This window comes from Botryllus schlosseri, chromosome 4 (assembly GCF_051294905.1).
Source record: "Botryllus schlosseri isolate E-star chromosome 4, Bs_hap1, whole genome shotgun sequence".
NCBI classification, from domain to species: Eukaryota; Metazoa; Chordata; class Ascidiacea; order Stolidobranchia; family Styelidae; genus Botryllus; species Botryllus schlosseri.
In genome coordinates this window covers 29,180,358-29,198,338 of record NC_137239.1, presented here as the reverse complement: position 1 = coordinate 29,198,338, position 17,981 = coordinate 29,180,358, and the positions used below count along the sequence as shown (strand labels likewise).

The 17,981-nt window shown below is 41.2% G+C and overlaps 3 protein-coding genes across 3 annotated transcripts in view; all 3 read left to right on the top strand.

Annotated features, from left to right (window-relative positions):
* LOC145438036 (uncharacterized) overlaps nucleotides 1–17,981 on the top strand; it is a 122,523-nt gene that overhangs the window by 83,697 nt on the left and 20,845 nt on the right. The gene's annotated exons all lie outside the window — the stretch shown is intronic.
* Nucleotides 439–4,937, top strand: LOC145437758 (uncharacterized). The gene is made up of 5 exons (XM_080315051.1): nucleotides 439–1,497; nucleotides 2,726–2,767; nucleotides 2,872–3,018; nucleotides 3,526–3,678; nucleotides 3,953–4,937. Exons 1-5 carry the CDS (start codon nucleotides 1,351–1,353, stop codon nucleotides 4,124–4,126), a joined length of 663 nt encoding a protein of 220 aa, XP_080171177.1. The 5' UTR covers nucleotides 439–1,350; the 3' UTR covers nucleotides 4,127–4,937.
* Nucleotides 7,676–17,709, top strand: LOC145437755 (uncharacterized). The gene is made up of 5 exons (XM_080315044.1): nucleotides 7,676–8,026; nucleotides 10,133–10,174; nucleotides 10,299–10,445; nucleotides 16,678–16,830; nucleotides 17,337–17,709. Exons 1-5 carry the CDS (start codon nucleotides 7,859–7,861, stop codon nucleotides 17,508–17,510), a joined length of 684 nt encoding a protein of 227 aa, XP_080171170.1. The 5' UTR covers nucleotides 7,676–7,858; the 3' UTR covers nucleotides 17,511–17,709.

Sequence of the window (17,981 nt, the reverse complement as noted above, 5' to 3'; positions counted from 1 at the left end):
AGAACTTATACCTCCGACTTACATCACGGTATAAATCAAATCCAAATTGAATCCAGATGACGCTTGTACGTGGGGAAGTAGGAAGGTATATAACCGCGATGTAATTCTGACTTAGGTTGTGTTTTCGTGCGCCACCTTTAAGGTGTGAATAGACACTCATTTTGCTCAGAGTGCCTGTTGTATAATCACCGAGGCTCCGTTATGCGTAGACGTGTTCCTTGCTCTTTTTCATTAATCTTTCTCTCATGTTATGACTTGCGTGGTTTTACAGGGATATCTAGCTATCCCTAGTGGTTTTAACACCCCTTTCGGTATGTCATTGTCGACGAAATATATGAACTCTCTCTATGTGGCCGTAAGAATAGCGACGTATAAACTTAGGGAACACGTTTGCAAAGAGCGGTAGTATGTGTCGTCACCGGATGCGAGTGAAATCTGATTCGTGTCAAGGAAGAACCGAGTCGTCGCGTGCGAGTTGTTTATTGTTTAGAAATAGACTCGACAATTCATCGCTCGTGTGCAGGGTCAAAAAGTCACGTAACAGAATTGACAGCCCGATTTACCAAACATGCTTTGTAGTGTAGGGACCGTGGAGCAACTCAGAGCTGACACTCGGTGCGTGTCAAGATAAATGGTGCAATCTTTAGGATTTGCTCTTTGGTATAAACTAGTCTAGGTGTTGTCGATAGTCAGTTCACGTCCTCTTATCGTGATTGGCTGATACCGACCTTGATTAGTATATTTTCGACGACGGTCGTCAATTTCTTTGAGCATATCCAGATCGAGTGCTGTATTTATTGAATTCATACGATTTTTAGAATATTCGATATTTCAGGTCTTTAGTCCGGCTTAGAGTCATGATTACAACTTGATATCCAGAATATATATCTTCTAATTGACAGGGTTGCCATTCCGGCCTCGTTGCTCAGATTAGTTTTTGTTTTGAAGGACGATGTATGATAAAACTACTTTGTCCTGATTTCTCTAATTTGTCCTTATACATTTGACTTGTAACTTTATTTTGTAGGGTGAAGTGTTTCCATATTTTAGGCAATCAGGCCGTCATGACCTTTTTGGTCATCATCTTACCAAAACAAGTGATATTAGACTTGGGTGAAAAGTGTATTAACATTTTGTATATTAGTCAGCTTACTAATTTAGCGGTTTGTTTGATGTCCTTCCATATGTTGTCATCCATGTCGATGGCAAGCCTACATATTCGACATCTTCACGAGTTGAACGCTAACTAGATTTAGCACACCTATTGAATTTCGTGGTATTATACTGGTATATATTTCCAGTTTTTACAACATAGACGGGTCCAAGCCCTCATAAAATAATTCCAACAAGATGTACGTCGGTCAGATGGGACGGAATCGGCGAAACGACACCTCTCGTCGCGGAAACCTTCCGTCAGATAGCAAAAGGAAAGAGAGCGATTACCAGAAATTACTAAGGGGTTTCGAGGGAATGTCGAAACGATTTGAGAAACAAATGGTGAGAGCTTTTGCACCAGCGTAGGAGTGAACTTGATGTATGTGATGAATAGATTTTTTATTTCTAAACCAACTTGATTCCTGCACCCTTTGTGTAAGGTAGCAGCCTCAAATTCATGTGAGCATCAATTTCGACAAAAGTTACAGCTGTGAACACTCGATGGCGTAACATTGCTTCATATCTTATATATCCGGAATAGTTAACTGACATTAAAGCTGGCGACACGATTAAAACAAGACCTCATCCTAACACTAATCCAACCCCAACCCTAGTACTAATCCAAAGCGACAAAACTAAACATAACGTAACACTCGCCCAGACGTAGCGACCCAAATGCTCATGTCTAAAGCTGATTTGTCGTACGTTCAGGGGGCATCCTGAAGATGTGCTGTGCAATAGGGCTCTTCAAAAATGACTATTTTTTCTCAAATCGTACTGGCTACTTGATAAAATTGTTAGGTTACCTAATTTAAGCCTACACACCAAATTTGGTTCAATTCCAACTTGTAGCCCCATTGCTACAGGAGAAGAAAGTTTCTATTTATTATGTAAAAATAAATCGAAAAAAAATTGAAAATTTTCTGTTCACCCCATGAAAGTGTTAGGCTGTGTATAGAAACGATGTTCACCAAATTGGTTCAATTTCAACCAGCGGAAGCGGAGCTATTGCCGTCGAAAAATTTGGATTTGGATATCATAGTATTTACGGTGGGCACCACTATAATAAATAATTATTGCCGTAAATACCATTTTATTCAAATCCAAATTTTTCGACGGCCATAAATCCGCTTCCACTGGTTGAAATTGAACCAAATTTTGTGAACATCGTTTCTATACACAACCTAACACTTTCATGGGGTGAACTGAAAATTTTCAAATTTTTTGCTATATATTTTTACATAATAAATAGAAACTTTCTTCTCCTGTAGCAATGCGGCCACTGGTTGGAATTGAACCAAACTTGGTATGTAGGCTTAAATTAGGTAACCTAACAATTTTATCAAGAAGCCAGTACGATTTGAGAAAAGAAGACATTTTTGAAGAGCCCTACTGTGCATTGGACACGGGTGCGCGCGCCAAACCTTTTTAACCACGTCAAACTTGGCTGTGGATTTCAAACAGTGCGTTATATTGGGTATATAAGCGGGGCACAGGGATAAATATTCGGAATATTTTGTAGTAATGTTTTTATTGATACATCTATTTGGACAAATCATTTCATTTTCAGGGCGATATGGCGGCCAAAATGGAAGACATGGAACGAAAGCAGGTTAGTGAGCTGTACATTATAATTACAAAGCTCCGTTGGCCTGCATCTGCGAATTAGACTCACAGCCTTTATAAGTATTTAAATCCACGATTGCATTAATACAGGATCTCAACATGCAGCAAAACGAGATCATGATTCGTTACATCCGAGACAAAGAAGAAGCCGAATCGAAATGGAAATCACTCGCCGAAGAAAGATTAAGAAGATATAGCGACACGTTGAACGAAGTCGCGGAATTGATGAAAATGAAGGTTTCCAGTTCAGTTCTTCTCAGAGCTAGTTGGACAACTGAAAAATTTCAGTTTTTCCAAATTAGATTATAATTATAATAATAGCTACACAGTTTTTCCAAATTAGGTTATAATTAGAATAATAGTAACACAGTTTTTCCACATTCGATTAGAATGGAAATTATCGAATGAATTCAATTCCGAACTAGAAAGAAATACAAAAGTAAAGCTCATTTCATATCGAATCAGAGTTCATTTCTCATACGCAAGAGAATCGAAAATGTCTATATACAGCGAGCTTGTCTCGTTTCATACTAAACAGCTATCCTATAGTATTTTCAGGAATAACATGAACTAAATCAGAATTAAAATTAAAATGGGAGCATAGAAACACTTCACAAATCAGAATAGAATTAGATTACCGACATTTCGATCTAATAAGTCTGACCAGGCTACTAGAACTATCCACTTTCCACAAGTCCATTTCCTGCAGTGTCTTGAGAATTTATACCACACATTACATTGCAGACGGACCTTGAGCATACGAACGAAAAGTGGAAAAGGGCGAATATGACGGTGAGGAAGAAGTTGGAAAATGCAGTCGACGAAAACGAAAGCATCAGAAAAAAAGTTTCTCTTTTGCTGGATGAAAACCGACAGCTGCGGGACGCCGTTTTTCAAGTGAGTCCGTTGACGATAAATGCTAGCAAGCGCTCGTGATTTGCAGGCCGCAAACTGGCATATAGATTTCGTTTTATGTTATACATTATTATATATTTCCATGGTGTCTGTACAGTGTACATGCCCCTTATTTACCTCGGCTAGGCTAGGGTTACCATACCACACACCCTATTTTAGGAGGATTTGTCCTCCGAGGACGGCCAAATGTCCTCACGTTAGGCAATTCGTCCTTCTCCATAGCTTTAACTAATCTCACTCGAACATACGGTTTCAGGTCGCCGAAGCTCTTGGTGGCGATGGAATCGTTCTGTCTCTCGTGGCTGAAGATTGCGGGTTCGAAGCAGAAGGAGAATGGGACGAAAAGAGAATCAAAGACAAACAGATGGCGCGAAACACCGCGGTCGCAACCATCGTCATGTGCTACGTCCGAGATATGGAAAGGAAGTAACGTTGATCTTGGCGAACGAATGACGAGATCATCTCGTGTGTTTCCGAGTTCGCCACTTTCAATAAGAGGTGGTCAAAGTCTGCCGCAACCCCACACTACTTTCTTAATACGTCTAACTATAGAGACTGTAGGTTATTCCTTAGTTCTTTGTTTCCTTTGTGCTGTGCGGTTCTGAATGAATCCAAGTTTGCCAGCCTGAGAAAGTGTGACGTGAAACCACTTGTTCTATTCTGGTCTGCATAGATTTGCGTGCAAACATTTTCGACCAAAAGCATTAACAACACAAAGTTGCGTCGTAAGCCCCGGCTGCGTTTCAAACTTACTGATGTTGACGTGCAGTATTCACTACGACTTGGTACGTTTGACATGCATCCAGAGTTCAAAGAACTTGTTGACGATTTTAATCGACCACAGACGTCTCATTGACTTCAACAGCTATAGAAGCATATTGCAATAAATTCTTTGAATACTGTTGGTCTGTATGCTTTAACCTTAAAGTTGACATCAAGTATATGTGGATAAATCCGCGATTGATGTATCGATTCAGGAATCCGGCCCGCCAAGTAGGCTACTTTAGCCCATATCAGGCCCGCCTACTTCAGAAGTTGCCCTCCCCTGCATTTTAGCTACAAATTCTCTTTGTCGTGTATAAAGGGCATTATGTTCTTCGCATAGATAGAAGATACATATTTCAACTTTCCACATCTTTCTTACTGTTATGACGTTATAACGAGTGTTACAAAACTTCAATATACAATTAAATAGTATATTCACATTGAAATGAACCCGAATATTTTCGGCTGACACTCGTCAGGGGTAATCGTCAGTAGAGAATGTTTTGGCGAAAGTGGCTTGCATCAGAATTGAGCGACTAGAAAATTATCGTGATAGCTACGCAGTTTTTTCCTATTAATGAATTCGCAGAAACATGGGAATCGAATGAAATTTCGAAGTAGGAGGAAATACAACAAAAGACAAGTTCAGTTCTAGATCTCAGAGTTCATTGCATAATATGCAGAATTGCATATGTCTGTGCAGCAAGCTTGGTTTGTATGGTACGATACAGTTCTTCCTTAGGCTACTTAGCATTTTCAGGAAAACCAGAAATCAGATTGGAATGAAAATGAGAACATTAAACATTTTACAAATTAGTCAGATCAGGGATATATAGAGTGTCGAGTTCTATATATCCCTTAGTCATATTAATAAGTTTTACAAATTACAGTGGAATTAGAATTAGAGCTACACATTTTTTCCAAATTATTAGATTAGAATTAGAATTACTGAATTCGCGATTACTTGAATGAAGTTCCGTTAATATCAAATGTATATTGTATACAGCAAGCTTTGCTCGTTTCACGTTATATTACTGTTCTCTAGTAGCATTTTCGGGCAAACCAGAAATTTGAATAAAATGAAAATGAGAGTTAGAAACATTTCGCATATTATATCAGAATTAGATTACGGCGTTTCGTTGTAATTAGACTATAGATATTTCTAGTTTTCTAAATCTTGTAGTAGGTCAGGAACTCAAAAGTGAGAACGCTTATTGAGATGATGGTGCAATCGTTAAAGATTTACTTTCGTTAAAAATAATGCTATAACTTGAGTGTTGTTGAGAGTCAGTCACGTTCGCGTCGTAGGATCTGTTGACACACACTTCAATCGGTATATTGTAGAGGAGTACTGCGAATTTATTAGAGCATATATAGATCGAGTGTTTGTACTAATATCATCCGATTTCACGAAGATGCGACATGTCAGATATATAGTTTGGCCCAGACTTGATGTCAGCTCAGTTCAGTTTATTAGGACTTCCATCATTTCAAAGCGCCACCAGATTGCGATACAATGGGAAAAAAGGATGTTATCGAAACGACTTGGAGTGGTCTTTGAAATCAGACAACCATCAGGCAGACTTGGACAACAATAAAATTTTCAGCTTTTCCGAATTAGATTAGAATTAGAGCTATACAGTTGTTTTCGAAATTAGATTATATTACAATTAGAGATACAGTTTTTTTTCAAATTAGATTCGAATTGTTGAATTCGCAAAAACATCGAAATGGAATGAAATTGTGAATGGGAAATGAATACAGCAAAAAACAGTTCATATCAATTCACAGTGCAGTCCCATAACCATGAGAATGGTTAATGTCTGTACACCAAGCTTGGATCGTTTTTACCATACCAGCGGTCACCGCAATCGCCGCTGGCGAACTGATTTGAGATTTTGGAAATACGCCAAATAAAGCTAAAATTGATTTCGGTTTCAAATTATTGTTGTTTCAAAATAAGCTATTCGTCTGTCCCCAACAAGGCAACAACACTATTTCGCACTAGCTGAAACGGCTTCGAAGAGGGAAACAGCATTTCATCGACGGAGAGTAATGCTGATATCAATAAGCATAAGCATATTGCCTTGGCGTACAATTTCCCCGGCACCGCCAAGACAGAGACGCTTAGAAAACTGCATAGGATGTCCCCACAGGATCAATCTTTAGGATGAGATAGTCCTTTATTAGCTATAGTAACATGTCTTGCTAGTCTCAATATCGATTCATAAGTCGTTGGAAAGCGTTGATCATGATATTTCTTGTTGCATTACTTGTACTACTTCATAAAATATTACTTCTTTTGTGGCAACCATGAGCATCACCCACATGTTAGTCAGCACGGCGTTGTACCAACATGAAATTTCAGAAACTAGAATGTTGTTCGCAGACTGCAAGCTACCATAGCAGCTTATTAAAATTCGTCACAATAACTATACTATGACTGCACGGTGTAAAGCGATGGCGGCTTGGCACTGGATTTCCCTGCTCGAGAGGGATATTCTTGTTAACTCGCTGCAAAATGCCTCGGACAAAGAGGCATTTTCAGGAAAACAATAAATTAGAATAAAACATAAATTAGAGCATATAGAGCAGAGGTCTCAAACACGCGGGCCGCCAGTTCATTTTGTGCGGCCCGTGACGACATTTTAGATTTTCATTAATTTTACAATATATAAGTGGCACATATATCTTTTCAAGTTTTAAAGTAAAAATTCGCTCTTAAATTGCTCCGAAAGCCTGAAACTATTTATCAAACTTCACTATCCGCGTCCATGCCGTCCATGCAATAGAAGAATCACTATTTCGCTACATTTCCAATTCATGATGATAAATCCTGACCCTTAGACGATAGTCGTTTACAGCACTATGCTTAAACGATTCGTGACTGAATTTGTGAATTAGACTTGGACGCGACCTTACTAGAATTACTCGGACTCTGGCTGACTCGACGGCCAAATGAAGATGACCTTAGCAGACACGGAGTCATGGGAATAGTAATAGACCAGAAGGTCGCAGCTTGGTATTTCGCTTACTAAGCAAGTAGTTATGGCAACCATTGGCAATCTATTAGTTACATCTTGGGTCACTAAATCATGTTTTCAGGCTAAGGGCGGAGATAATAAAGTTAGCTGATCCGGGAGAATGCTAATCATGTGAATAAAAACTGCTAATCGGGTCGCATAAAGTTGAAAAAGTTTACGCGCGATGGTTATTGTTGCGAGTCCGCTGAATTGTTTAGGGGCTTCGACTCGCTACGTGAACAAATTGACACCTATTCTATATTTTGGTGAGTGGAGGGATAACTCGATTTGACACTTTTCTGGTATTTGTATTGATTTTAGTATTTACATCCGTATTTCCGCGGCGTAAGACAGTATAGAATTACTACGGCAGAATGTACGTCGGTGGGGTGGGAAGGAATCAGCGTAACGATGGCCCTCGGCGCGGAAACCTCGATCCTCGGCGCGGAAACCGCGGTCAAGAAGTCCGAAGGAGAGAAAGCGATGTCCAGAAATTACTGAGGGGTTTCGAAGGAATGGCGAAAAAATTCGACAAGCAAATGGTGAGAACAGAACACCTTGTGTGATGTAAGTGCTCTAAAACCCAATTATTATCCATGAAGAGCATAACTTACCTTGGCTACATATTAAATTACGCAATGTATTATCCGACTTAACATTCTATCGTATTGCTTTAGTATAAAAAGACGCACTCGCCTCAATTCGCGAGACTCATTTTATCCGCTACCTTGAACGTATGAATATATACTTCGTATGTATTGAGTACCGGTATATCCGTGGGATGAAGATCTCACAAGCGTCAAGTGACCCAAGTTAAGCAGCCAAGCCATACCCAAGCCTATTATATTCGCTTAGCTATCGTCTTCTACAGGAACGCTGATAAGTTCTGATCACCCCGGTGTGGAGTAGCCTACTGACAATATGCATATGGTCTGAGCATAACATAACATTGTTGGGTTATTATTTTTATCTGAACAAGTCACACACAATGTATTTGTGGCGAGATAGCGCAGTGGTATAATCCGCGGCTGCAACACCAATGGGTGCGGGTTCGAGTCCGACCGAGGTCGACTTCCGAATTCCGATACCTAAGTGTTGGAGGTTTACCTAGGCTCCTCCTCGCCACATCATCCGCGTCAGCGGTGTCTTACAAAAGCCTAGAGGTGGGCCGTGCTATAAGTCGGCAGTTACGGAAAATAAAAAGAATATCGGCCTGGTGTAAATGACCATAGTAGTCGACAAACACCATGAATACCACAATACCACAAAAACCAACACACAATGTACAATGCGATAAGACACAATGCGATGTCATGAACAGATAGGAGGATGTCGAACGACACGCATCAGTAGCGATCCTTTACTCTAACATCCACCTCGGCCTAGAGTGCCCAATGTCACAGTTCTTTTTCGATGTTGATCTTTTTTTGAAGCCGGGTCCCTTTCTACTAGTTCTTCCCATTCCTTGTGAGTGCTTTCTTTCGTCGGGTCTTTTTACTGGGCTTTTTTGTCGCCGTAAGAACGGTAACGGCGGGGGAAGAGGAGCCCAGACGGCAGACGCGGAAGTGGTTCCTCCGGAGATCATTTTTTATTGCTTGATAGTCTCTCGATAGTCGTACGGTAGCCTGTACCAAATATAGCTACTAACTACATACACTATGGAGCATAACAAAAACAATTCTGACAATGAAAGTATTGCGATAGAACAAATTGAAGCTTGGCAGAAATTACTGCGGCGAAGAGACGCAAAGTCCGGGAATATATGAAGCCGCAGAGTGTCAAAGTAGCGAGCTGAGCGCGGGCAATTATTCATGCATGTCCATTTGTCCAACCAATGATATGTGTGTGCCAACAGGTAACATTGTGAACAGTTGATTCAATAATTCACCAATCATCTGATAACATTTTCATCCAATCAAGACAAACAATGTATGATGCGATACACGAGACACAACTCGATGTAATGAACACATGGGAGGATGTCGAAATGACTAGTTAGCAGTAATGAGCATCGGAGCGGAGTCGGAGTGGATTCGGAGCGGAGTTTTGCCGATTTTGTGACAGTCGGAGCGGAGTCGGAGTTTACTACAGATATTTTATCGGATAATTTCGGAGTAATGTAAATTTTGTCTCCGATATCTTTGGATAGCTCTGACCAGAATACACTATTGATTATGATTACAAACCAAAACACAGACAGTTGACACCTTGTAAAGTTGTAATATGAAGGGTAACATGCAAAAATGATTGCCAAGTGCATAAAAATCAGCCATCTGAACTGCAATTGGGGACTGGAGAGTAAACAATACTATGAGGCCAACCATATTATAACATGTACCATGTTGTACCATGTGTACCGTGTACCATGCTTGCCACAATTTCGGATACTTGACGAGATTCACCGGAGTATCTCGGAGTCTGGGATTGAGCTCTTCGGATTCGGAGGGAGTTTTCCTCAGACACTAAAGTTGTCGGAGGGATTCGGAGTCTCGAAAAGTACTATCCGCTCATCACTGCTAGTTACTGAGTTAGTTGCAGTCTCTTTATCTGGCATCGCACAAGTGCTCGATGTCACAAGCTTCGTCGTGGCTTTTGAAAGTTGACTTTGGCGCCTGCATTTTGATTAGGATAAACCATTTTCTTTCCAGGGCACTATGGCGGCCAAGATGGAAGACATGGAACGAAAACAGGTTGGAAAAAAATCCGCATTCCTTATTAAAAAAATCTTTGGCGTATATCTGCGCATTAATATCTCGTGGATCTAGATACTTTTAGTTGTTATCAGTGACAACGACTCCGATTCCATTGCTACAGGATTTAAACACGAAACAAAACGAGGTCATGGTACGATACATCCAAGATAAAGAAGAAGCAGAATCGAAATGGAAATCGCTCGCTGAAGAGAGATTGAAAAAATACAGTGAAACGTTGAACGAAGTCGCCGAATTGATGAAAACGAAGGTTAACAGTTAAGATTATTAAGAATTAATAAATGTTTCGTATACTTCATTACGGCCAATGCAGGTTTCCACGGTGGAAAATAGTAGGGATGGTGTGAACGTGAGGTTCACGTCCGCGTTCTGTGTGTGAACCTCGGATATTTAGAGGTTCATGTTCACAAACGAACCTTGGAAGGTTCTGCACTGTGAACCTTTGTCTTATAATACAATTTTCACTTCATTATAACGTCTTTGATTGAAATTTGTGGCATTTCAACGGCTGGCCACTCTATGCATGGCGCTGGCAGCATAAAAAATCAGTATAGTAGTCAGCTGTAGTCAACGAATGATGCTTTTTCAATCAATCAACGGAATTGATATCGTTGTCTGATGTCAAAAATCTAATAGGTGTACGGGGTCAATGTTGACTTCATATGTTTATTGTGTCATATAAAAAAATCCGTGCAATTGGCGTGTTGGCTACAGCTCCAACTTTTTAATGGGGTGATATCGGCAGCAAGTATAGAAACTCTCCGTTTTACACTCTGCTCAATATCAACGTCGCAACTCGCAATACTCAAACTCCGAGTACATTGTCCAGAGTGACCTAGACCGTTACCACATAAGCTTATATTCCCTTGCAACTCCTTGTTGAAATTGTAGGCATAGGGACGAAAAATGTTGACTTTATGGGATTATTATATCAGTTGATCGCCCCAGTTAATACATTTGGCGACGTTTAAAATGTCAATATGCACTTCAGCATAGTAGCATTAGGCCTACGTGGCGCGCGGCGTCGCTAGGTATCGTGTACATTAATATAGGCCAGTGGTTCCCAACGTGGGCGATATCGCCCCCAGGGGGCGATTTGGCGGTCTAGGGGGGCGAAAATGACGAAGGGGGCGACAGGGGGGCGAAAATGGACAAAGGGGGCGACGGGGGGCGAAATTAGCGAAGGGGGAGATAGGGGGGCGATGACGCGTCAAAACGGCTGACCTTTTTTTTTAGTCAACCCACGGAAATTTAGTTACAAAAGGGTGTCAAATTGGACATCGAGGCAAAAATTTGACCTGTTTATGTATGCCCGATTTTCGGTACACAAAATTTGGGGGGCGATGATAGGTGTTGACCTTGAAAAGGGGGCGATGGGTCGAAAAAGGTTGGGAACCACTGATATAGGCTATCACTTCACTGAAATTTAGGGTTGGAATTAGCAATATGAAGTCACGTGACGTCATGAGGTTCACGTTCGCGTTCACACAGAACCTTTCAAAAAGGTTCGCGTTCACACGAACCTGAACCTTTCAGAGGTTCACCCCATCCCTAGAAAATAGTACTCAAAATATGATTCCAATTACAAGGAGCGTATGACAGTGTTGGGATGACTCGAGTCAGACTCGAGTCAACTTTTTCGTATGACTTGACTTGACTCGAGTCACTTTGCAAAAATAACTTGACTTGACTCGGTGCTTCAAAAATGTGGATTGACTCGTGACTCGGTATAAAATTTACGAGTCAATTTCAAGTCATTAAATAAACGGTGTCGATTAAATCACCCGATACGTTCGCGATACGTCGGTGTCACTTCACTTGTGAGAGCAACCAGTCATTCACTGATTGCATGTTTCACTGACCCTCCATTGTTACATCACAAATAAATTGACCGCAAACAAAACGATCACAGCTGACGTTGTCGTAGTAGCAATAGATTAATCAATTAGAAACGTATCGTTGTTTATTAGACGGCTCATTGCTTACATTGCGCAGTGCTCACCTTTACCTACACTCATAGGCGCCGATTTTTATTTTTGCATGGGGTGGCGACAGGCGCATAGCCAGGGGGTATCAAAACCCCGTCATTTTGAAATGACCATTCTGACGCTAATATTCAGTTGCAATTCAACAAGTGTTATGCGGGGCCGCGACCAATTAGCGAGATTCATCTGTGAACGCATATCGCATCGCACAACGCAGCGCGATCTCCCGCTGAGGTGACTGCGATATTAGGTCATTGATTGCTCCGCAGTCGTCGCCGGGCTTTGCAGTAACACAGCATGACAATTCTGTAACATGAAAGACAGACAAGAATGATGATTACAAACGCGTGCGGCCAATCAGTAATTACCCCTTAACGCCAACACAATGGGTTTTTGAGTAGCTCGCATCGCGACAATTGGTTGCTGATTAAAACATCGATTTTGACTCCATTACTGCATTTCCCGATTTATGTTCGCAAAGCATAATTGGATTAATGTTATGGGCACTGGAATACATTCCAACTAGCAGGCACACACAATAAAACACTGTTCAACTTTGCGCTCCGAGAATATTTATCACAAAAATGGTTCACAAAATATTTTAAACGCGCCTTGCGACCCTCATCGATGCAAATAATGCACTTAAATTAGTAGAAGGTGAACGCATATTTGGTCGTCAAATCGCGATAAGAGATGGTGTTTCTCAGAGCGCGCGATGGAATCTAGGATGGGGTCGAATTTGTACATTTAATTAGGATCGTTAGTTTGCTGAAATCAGCATCAGGATGCTGTGCAAATTACATCGTAGTGATCAATTTTATCGGACTGCGCAATTACAGGGTACCTAGTCATACCTTAATACCCAGATTCGGCAATGGCAACGAGCACAATTTGTTCAGACACTGGCATAAGTTTTAATCAAAAAGATACAGAAACACAAACAATATTACACTCAGAGATTTTTACTGTTTGACGAAAGTGTTTCTGCGGACGGTAGCACGCCTGCATGCGGAATTGCGGACGCGATAAATCAAGCCACCGACGATAGTGCACATGACATATCGATGACCCATTTCGCATACAAATGATTCTCGCTAATTTTCAGTACGCAGCGTCAACAATATGAATTAGTGAATTGGCATTTAAAAAGGACGGGATTTCCAGTTACAAATGAGAAACTCCCTGGCTACGCACCTGGGGTTTTTATGCCGACAACGCGCTGGTTTACATCAGCCCTGGGCCTACGGCCTACGTAGGCCCCGATCGGCCAGTCGAATTTGATTGTAAAATGACGGGCTTTTAATTATCCACATGTTATTGCGGTAAGAGGAATATGGACGCATGGCGCAACCTTATCAATAGAAATACATATCCCAAAGGTTTGAAATTCGATCCGCGATATGGTTGCGCTCGATAGATTCCGTCCTGCAATGAAGTTTATTGAAACATAGAAGGTTCGCGTTCAAACTAATCGAATAAATTCAGAATTTGCGCCACCGAGAATCTTGTGTTGCATCAATTTTTGACAACGTAATTTAACGCCGTGCACTGCACAATGCGCAGTATTAATAATAAATCAAACACAGTCACGTGACACCGAGGTAATACGAGTGTATAAAGAAGAAAAGAATTAGTGGCCCACAGATGATATTAAAGACGCGCATCTAATTAGTATTTCCTCAACTTGCGTACAGCACAATGAGGTCTGACAGCTCGACAATTGTTTGCTCATCTCATTAATAACGACGTTTGAGCTGCATTGTTGCATTTCCCGATAAAAGTTGGCAGAGCTTTGTTAGAGTATTGAGTATGCGCATTGCGCACTTTCACTCACACTCAGAACTTGACAATATCCGGAAAATCTTACTTGATAACGGTTACCCTGAACATGTCATCAACCGTGGCATAGAGAGGAAAGTAACGCAATTCAATGCAGAAAAGTCAACAGAGCCTACCGAACGAACAACCAAAGATGTTTACATCCATCTACCTTGGATAGGGCCTATTTCCACCCGCTTTGAAAAGCAATTGATTTCAGCGGTCAATAAGTGTTACGACACAGTGAAGACCAACGTGATTTTCACGACAACGCAACTGCTCCACGCAACACGTAAAGACTAGGGCTGGGCAAAATCGAGTGCCTGGGTGATTCGATTCTGAATCACGTTAAATGCTTCGAGTCGAGTCGAGTATTCGAGTATCACTCATTATGACGTCACAACTGAATCTACTGTGTCAAAGTTACAATATGTACCTTTTATGCCACCACGAAGAACATAATGCCTCTTATCCGTCACATTACAGATACTCTGGTATTTTCTCGACCATCCCGATTTCATTGCACTTCTTGACAATGTGGTGGGATGATCATGACTTAGGAAATGTGTTATTTCCAGTAACGTTCCTAGCTTTGTACTATGTCTCGTTTGCTGAGATGCCGCCAATCAAGGTTTTAAGGCTTCCTCATTGGAAAATATTACCAAAACTATAACTCTCGTTAGTAAATTAACTTTCAGTTGCGAGGAACGTATAATTTCAGTACTCGAAAAAATCGTCTTTTACTACTCGACTCGAATCATCAAAATTAATACTCGATTCAGATTCGAGTACTCGAATCATTGTGTCCAGCCCTAGTAAAGACGTGCTACCCGCACTTCAGCAAAGCAATGTAGTTTACGAATTTAAGTGTCACTGTGATTGTGGCTACGTGGGAAGAACGTCAAAGCGATTGCAGGAACGCATAAATCAGCATGTCCCTAGATTCATTAGAACACGCTCGATGAAAAGCTCACCCTTAACTCACCCGCTCAAGATTGATGCGGAACAATCAAAGGCCATAAATTCTGCAATTGGCAAACACTTGTTGGATAATCCCGCCTGTGCGAAAAATTATCGAGACGACAGATTTCGCATACTCGGAAAGGGTCGCTCACACTTTCATTTGTGCGCCTTGGAGTCGACTTTTATCAAAATACACCAGCCAAGGCTGTGTCAACAAAAAGAGTTCGTGTATCATCTAAAAATAGTACATTGAACGCTCTCGTATTCGACATTTCGTACTGGTGACGTCATATTTTGTGTTACGATTGTTGATATACGCTGTTCTTTCGAATTCTCTACTAGTTGCTGACGATTACCCCTGACGAGTGTCAGCCGAAAATATTCGGGTTCATTTTAATATGAATATACTATTCAATTGCGCACTTTGCGCAGGAATGACTTTCAATTCGCAGGCATGCACAAACACACTGTCCTATTTCCCGATCCAAGCCTCCAATTAAAGAGACTACCACGGAACTAACACAAGAATTATTTTGTAAACGAATATAGGCGCAAATACAATTTAATTAAGAGATGGACAACTTGAATTCGCTCGTCTGGTCGAGAGAAGATGGTGTTTCTCAGAGCAAGCGTGTCGAAATCGACGTCTGATTACTAGTCACGGATTACAATTTATTGGGGCGTTTGAAGCACTAGTTCGTCGTCGCCAACGAAGCGGCGTATTCAATTATTATTCGCGCGCGTATCGGTTAATGGTAGTTGACCTTTACGCGCTATCACGGACTCGCTAATTGACAGCGCTGATGGTTTGGAATCGCAGACGGCGGGCGTTTAATGTTATTGTATGGGGTGGCCGCCACCCATATATGTTTCATGGAGTGGCTGCGCCACCCCGCAACCCCGTAACTCGGCGCCTATGCCTACACTCTTGCATGATTTAATTTTAAATCGAACGAATATAGTTTATGTGTTTCTATTCTCCCGGATGTGTGGATGCGGGTAACATATCAATTTGTTCAACTTCTCGAGGCTTCGTATTCGATCCGCTATATTGGCTGATGATAACAGACTGTAGTATGTAGCTTTACAGGTACTCACGTATTTTATTAGCAGTTCTTCGTTTGCGTGAGCGATACAACACCTTTTTACATATATATTTAACTTTATAATAGTTATTTGATTAAAGATAAATGGCCAATTATTCTGTCCTTCACCCTGTTAGCAAAATGTAATGACTTTGCATCATCACTCATACTTCGAAAATTCGACCTGACTTGAATTCTGACTTGACTCGTGACTTGACTTGACTTGACTCGACTTGACTCGAGTCACCTCCAAAAAACGAGTGACTTGACTTGACTCGAGTCACCTTTGAAAATCGATTGACTTGACTTGACTCGAGTCAAAATGTGCAATGACTCGAGATGACTCGTGACTCGAAGGCAGTGACTTGATCCCAACACTGGGCCGTATGATCAGAAGGAGCGCATCAACTCTCTTTACATTATCAGTAATTGCTGAATTCAAATTAGAGTAACTCAAATTAGCCTACTGTTTCCAGCCCAGATAGTCGTTACTCGCAACAGCCAAGGCCTACTACTATTCGTGACATACAAAGTAGAGGTTCATCGTACTTGATAGAGAGCTGTGTCCTCTTGTAATTGGTGCCGTAGTGTGCAGCCCTCGAACTGAAAACGAACCATCATCGCGCTACAGGTGGGTCTGGAGCGTTCGAACGAAAAGTGGAGGAGAGCGAATATGACGACGAGGAAGAAGCTGGAAAAGGCAGTTGATGAAAACGAAATCATCCGAAAAAAGGTTTCGCTCTTACTCGATGAAAATCGACAACTAAGAGATGACATTTTTCAGGTAAGTCAGTTACTATAATATTATTTTCATCAAATCAAAACACAGCAAGATTGCGATATAATGAAAAGATAGAAGGGTGCCTAATTAGACAAGAATTTTGACCTGGAGCATGTAAAGGCATGCACTCGGCATGAAAACTAATAGAGGATAACATGAAAGGACAAGTAATGAAAGGGAATGTGATATGTGTCGGACTGTTGGTATGCGAGATCGATGTATTGGATCGTGTTCGGGAATAAACTTGAGAGCTGACTATAGGCCTAATTTTATAAGGTTGGCCACGCTGCTACACTCAAGAAGAAGTAGTAGTAACTATGAGAAGGAAGGTAAACAACTAAACATATTTGGGTGCTTCGAAAAAAGTGCATGTGCTTGTGCTTCGTGTCTGACCAGTGACCAGTGACCACCTATGGTCCGCCAACGACACGAGATCTTCATTTGTTGATAGATAACAATATGTCCGCCCGTTTCATGAAAAACAAATCTCACCTTCCTTCCTATATCAGGTCGCCGAAGCTTTAGGTGGCGATGGAACAGTTCTGTCTCTGGTCGCGGAAGATTGCGGGTTCGAAGCAAAAGGTGATTGGGACGAGAAGAAGATCAAAGACAAGCAGATGGCGCGAAACACAGCGGTCGCGACCATTGTAATGTGCCATGTCAGAGATATGGATAGAAAGTGACGTGTATCTTGGCCGAGCAATGACGGGATAACCTCACGAGGCATATGACTGGTCGTGTATTTCCGAGTTCGCCAGTGATCTATACTAGATCTATAGCTGCCGTTATTTTAATTTGCATCTACCAGTACTGTTCTACTATAGTATGGGTAACTAGCCCACGGATAAATTCGAAGCAAGTGTGCACGGCTAAGCAACCAGAGAGAGCTATTAATTTCTCGCAGCTTCGTAACAGATGTGGTATAACGGTATAAGCAAATATATCTTACGTTACGAGCACAAAATTCATCAAACTAGACTTGAACGGAAGCTACTGTCGCACGGATTCTGCAAACATGTATTATATTCTTCTCAGGATAACGCGTTATTCTGAAGTATTGTACCCCAATTGGCTTGTCTAAAATCTCCTCAGGGCACTGCAACTACTCCAAACATCGCATCGCGGGATGCGGGTAATCAGATGATAACCTATAT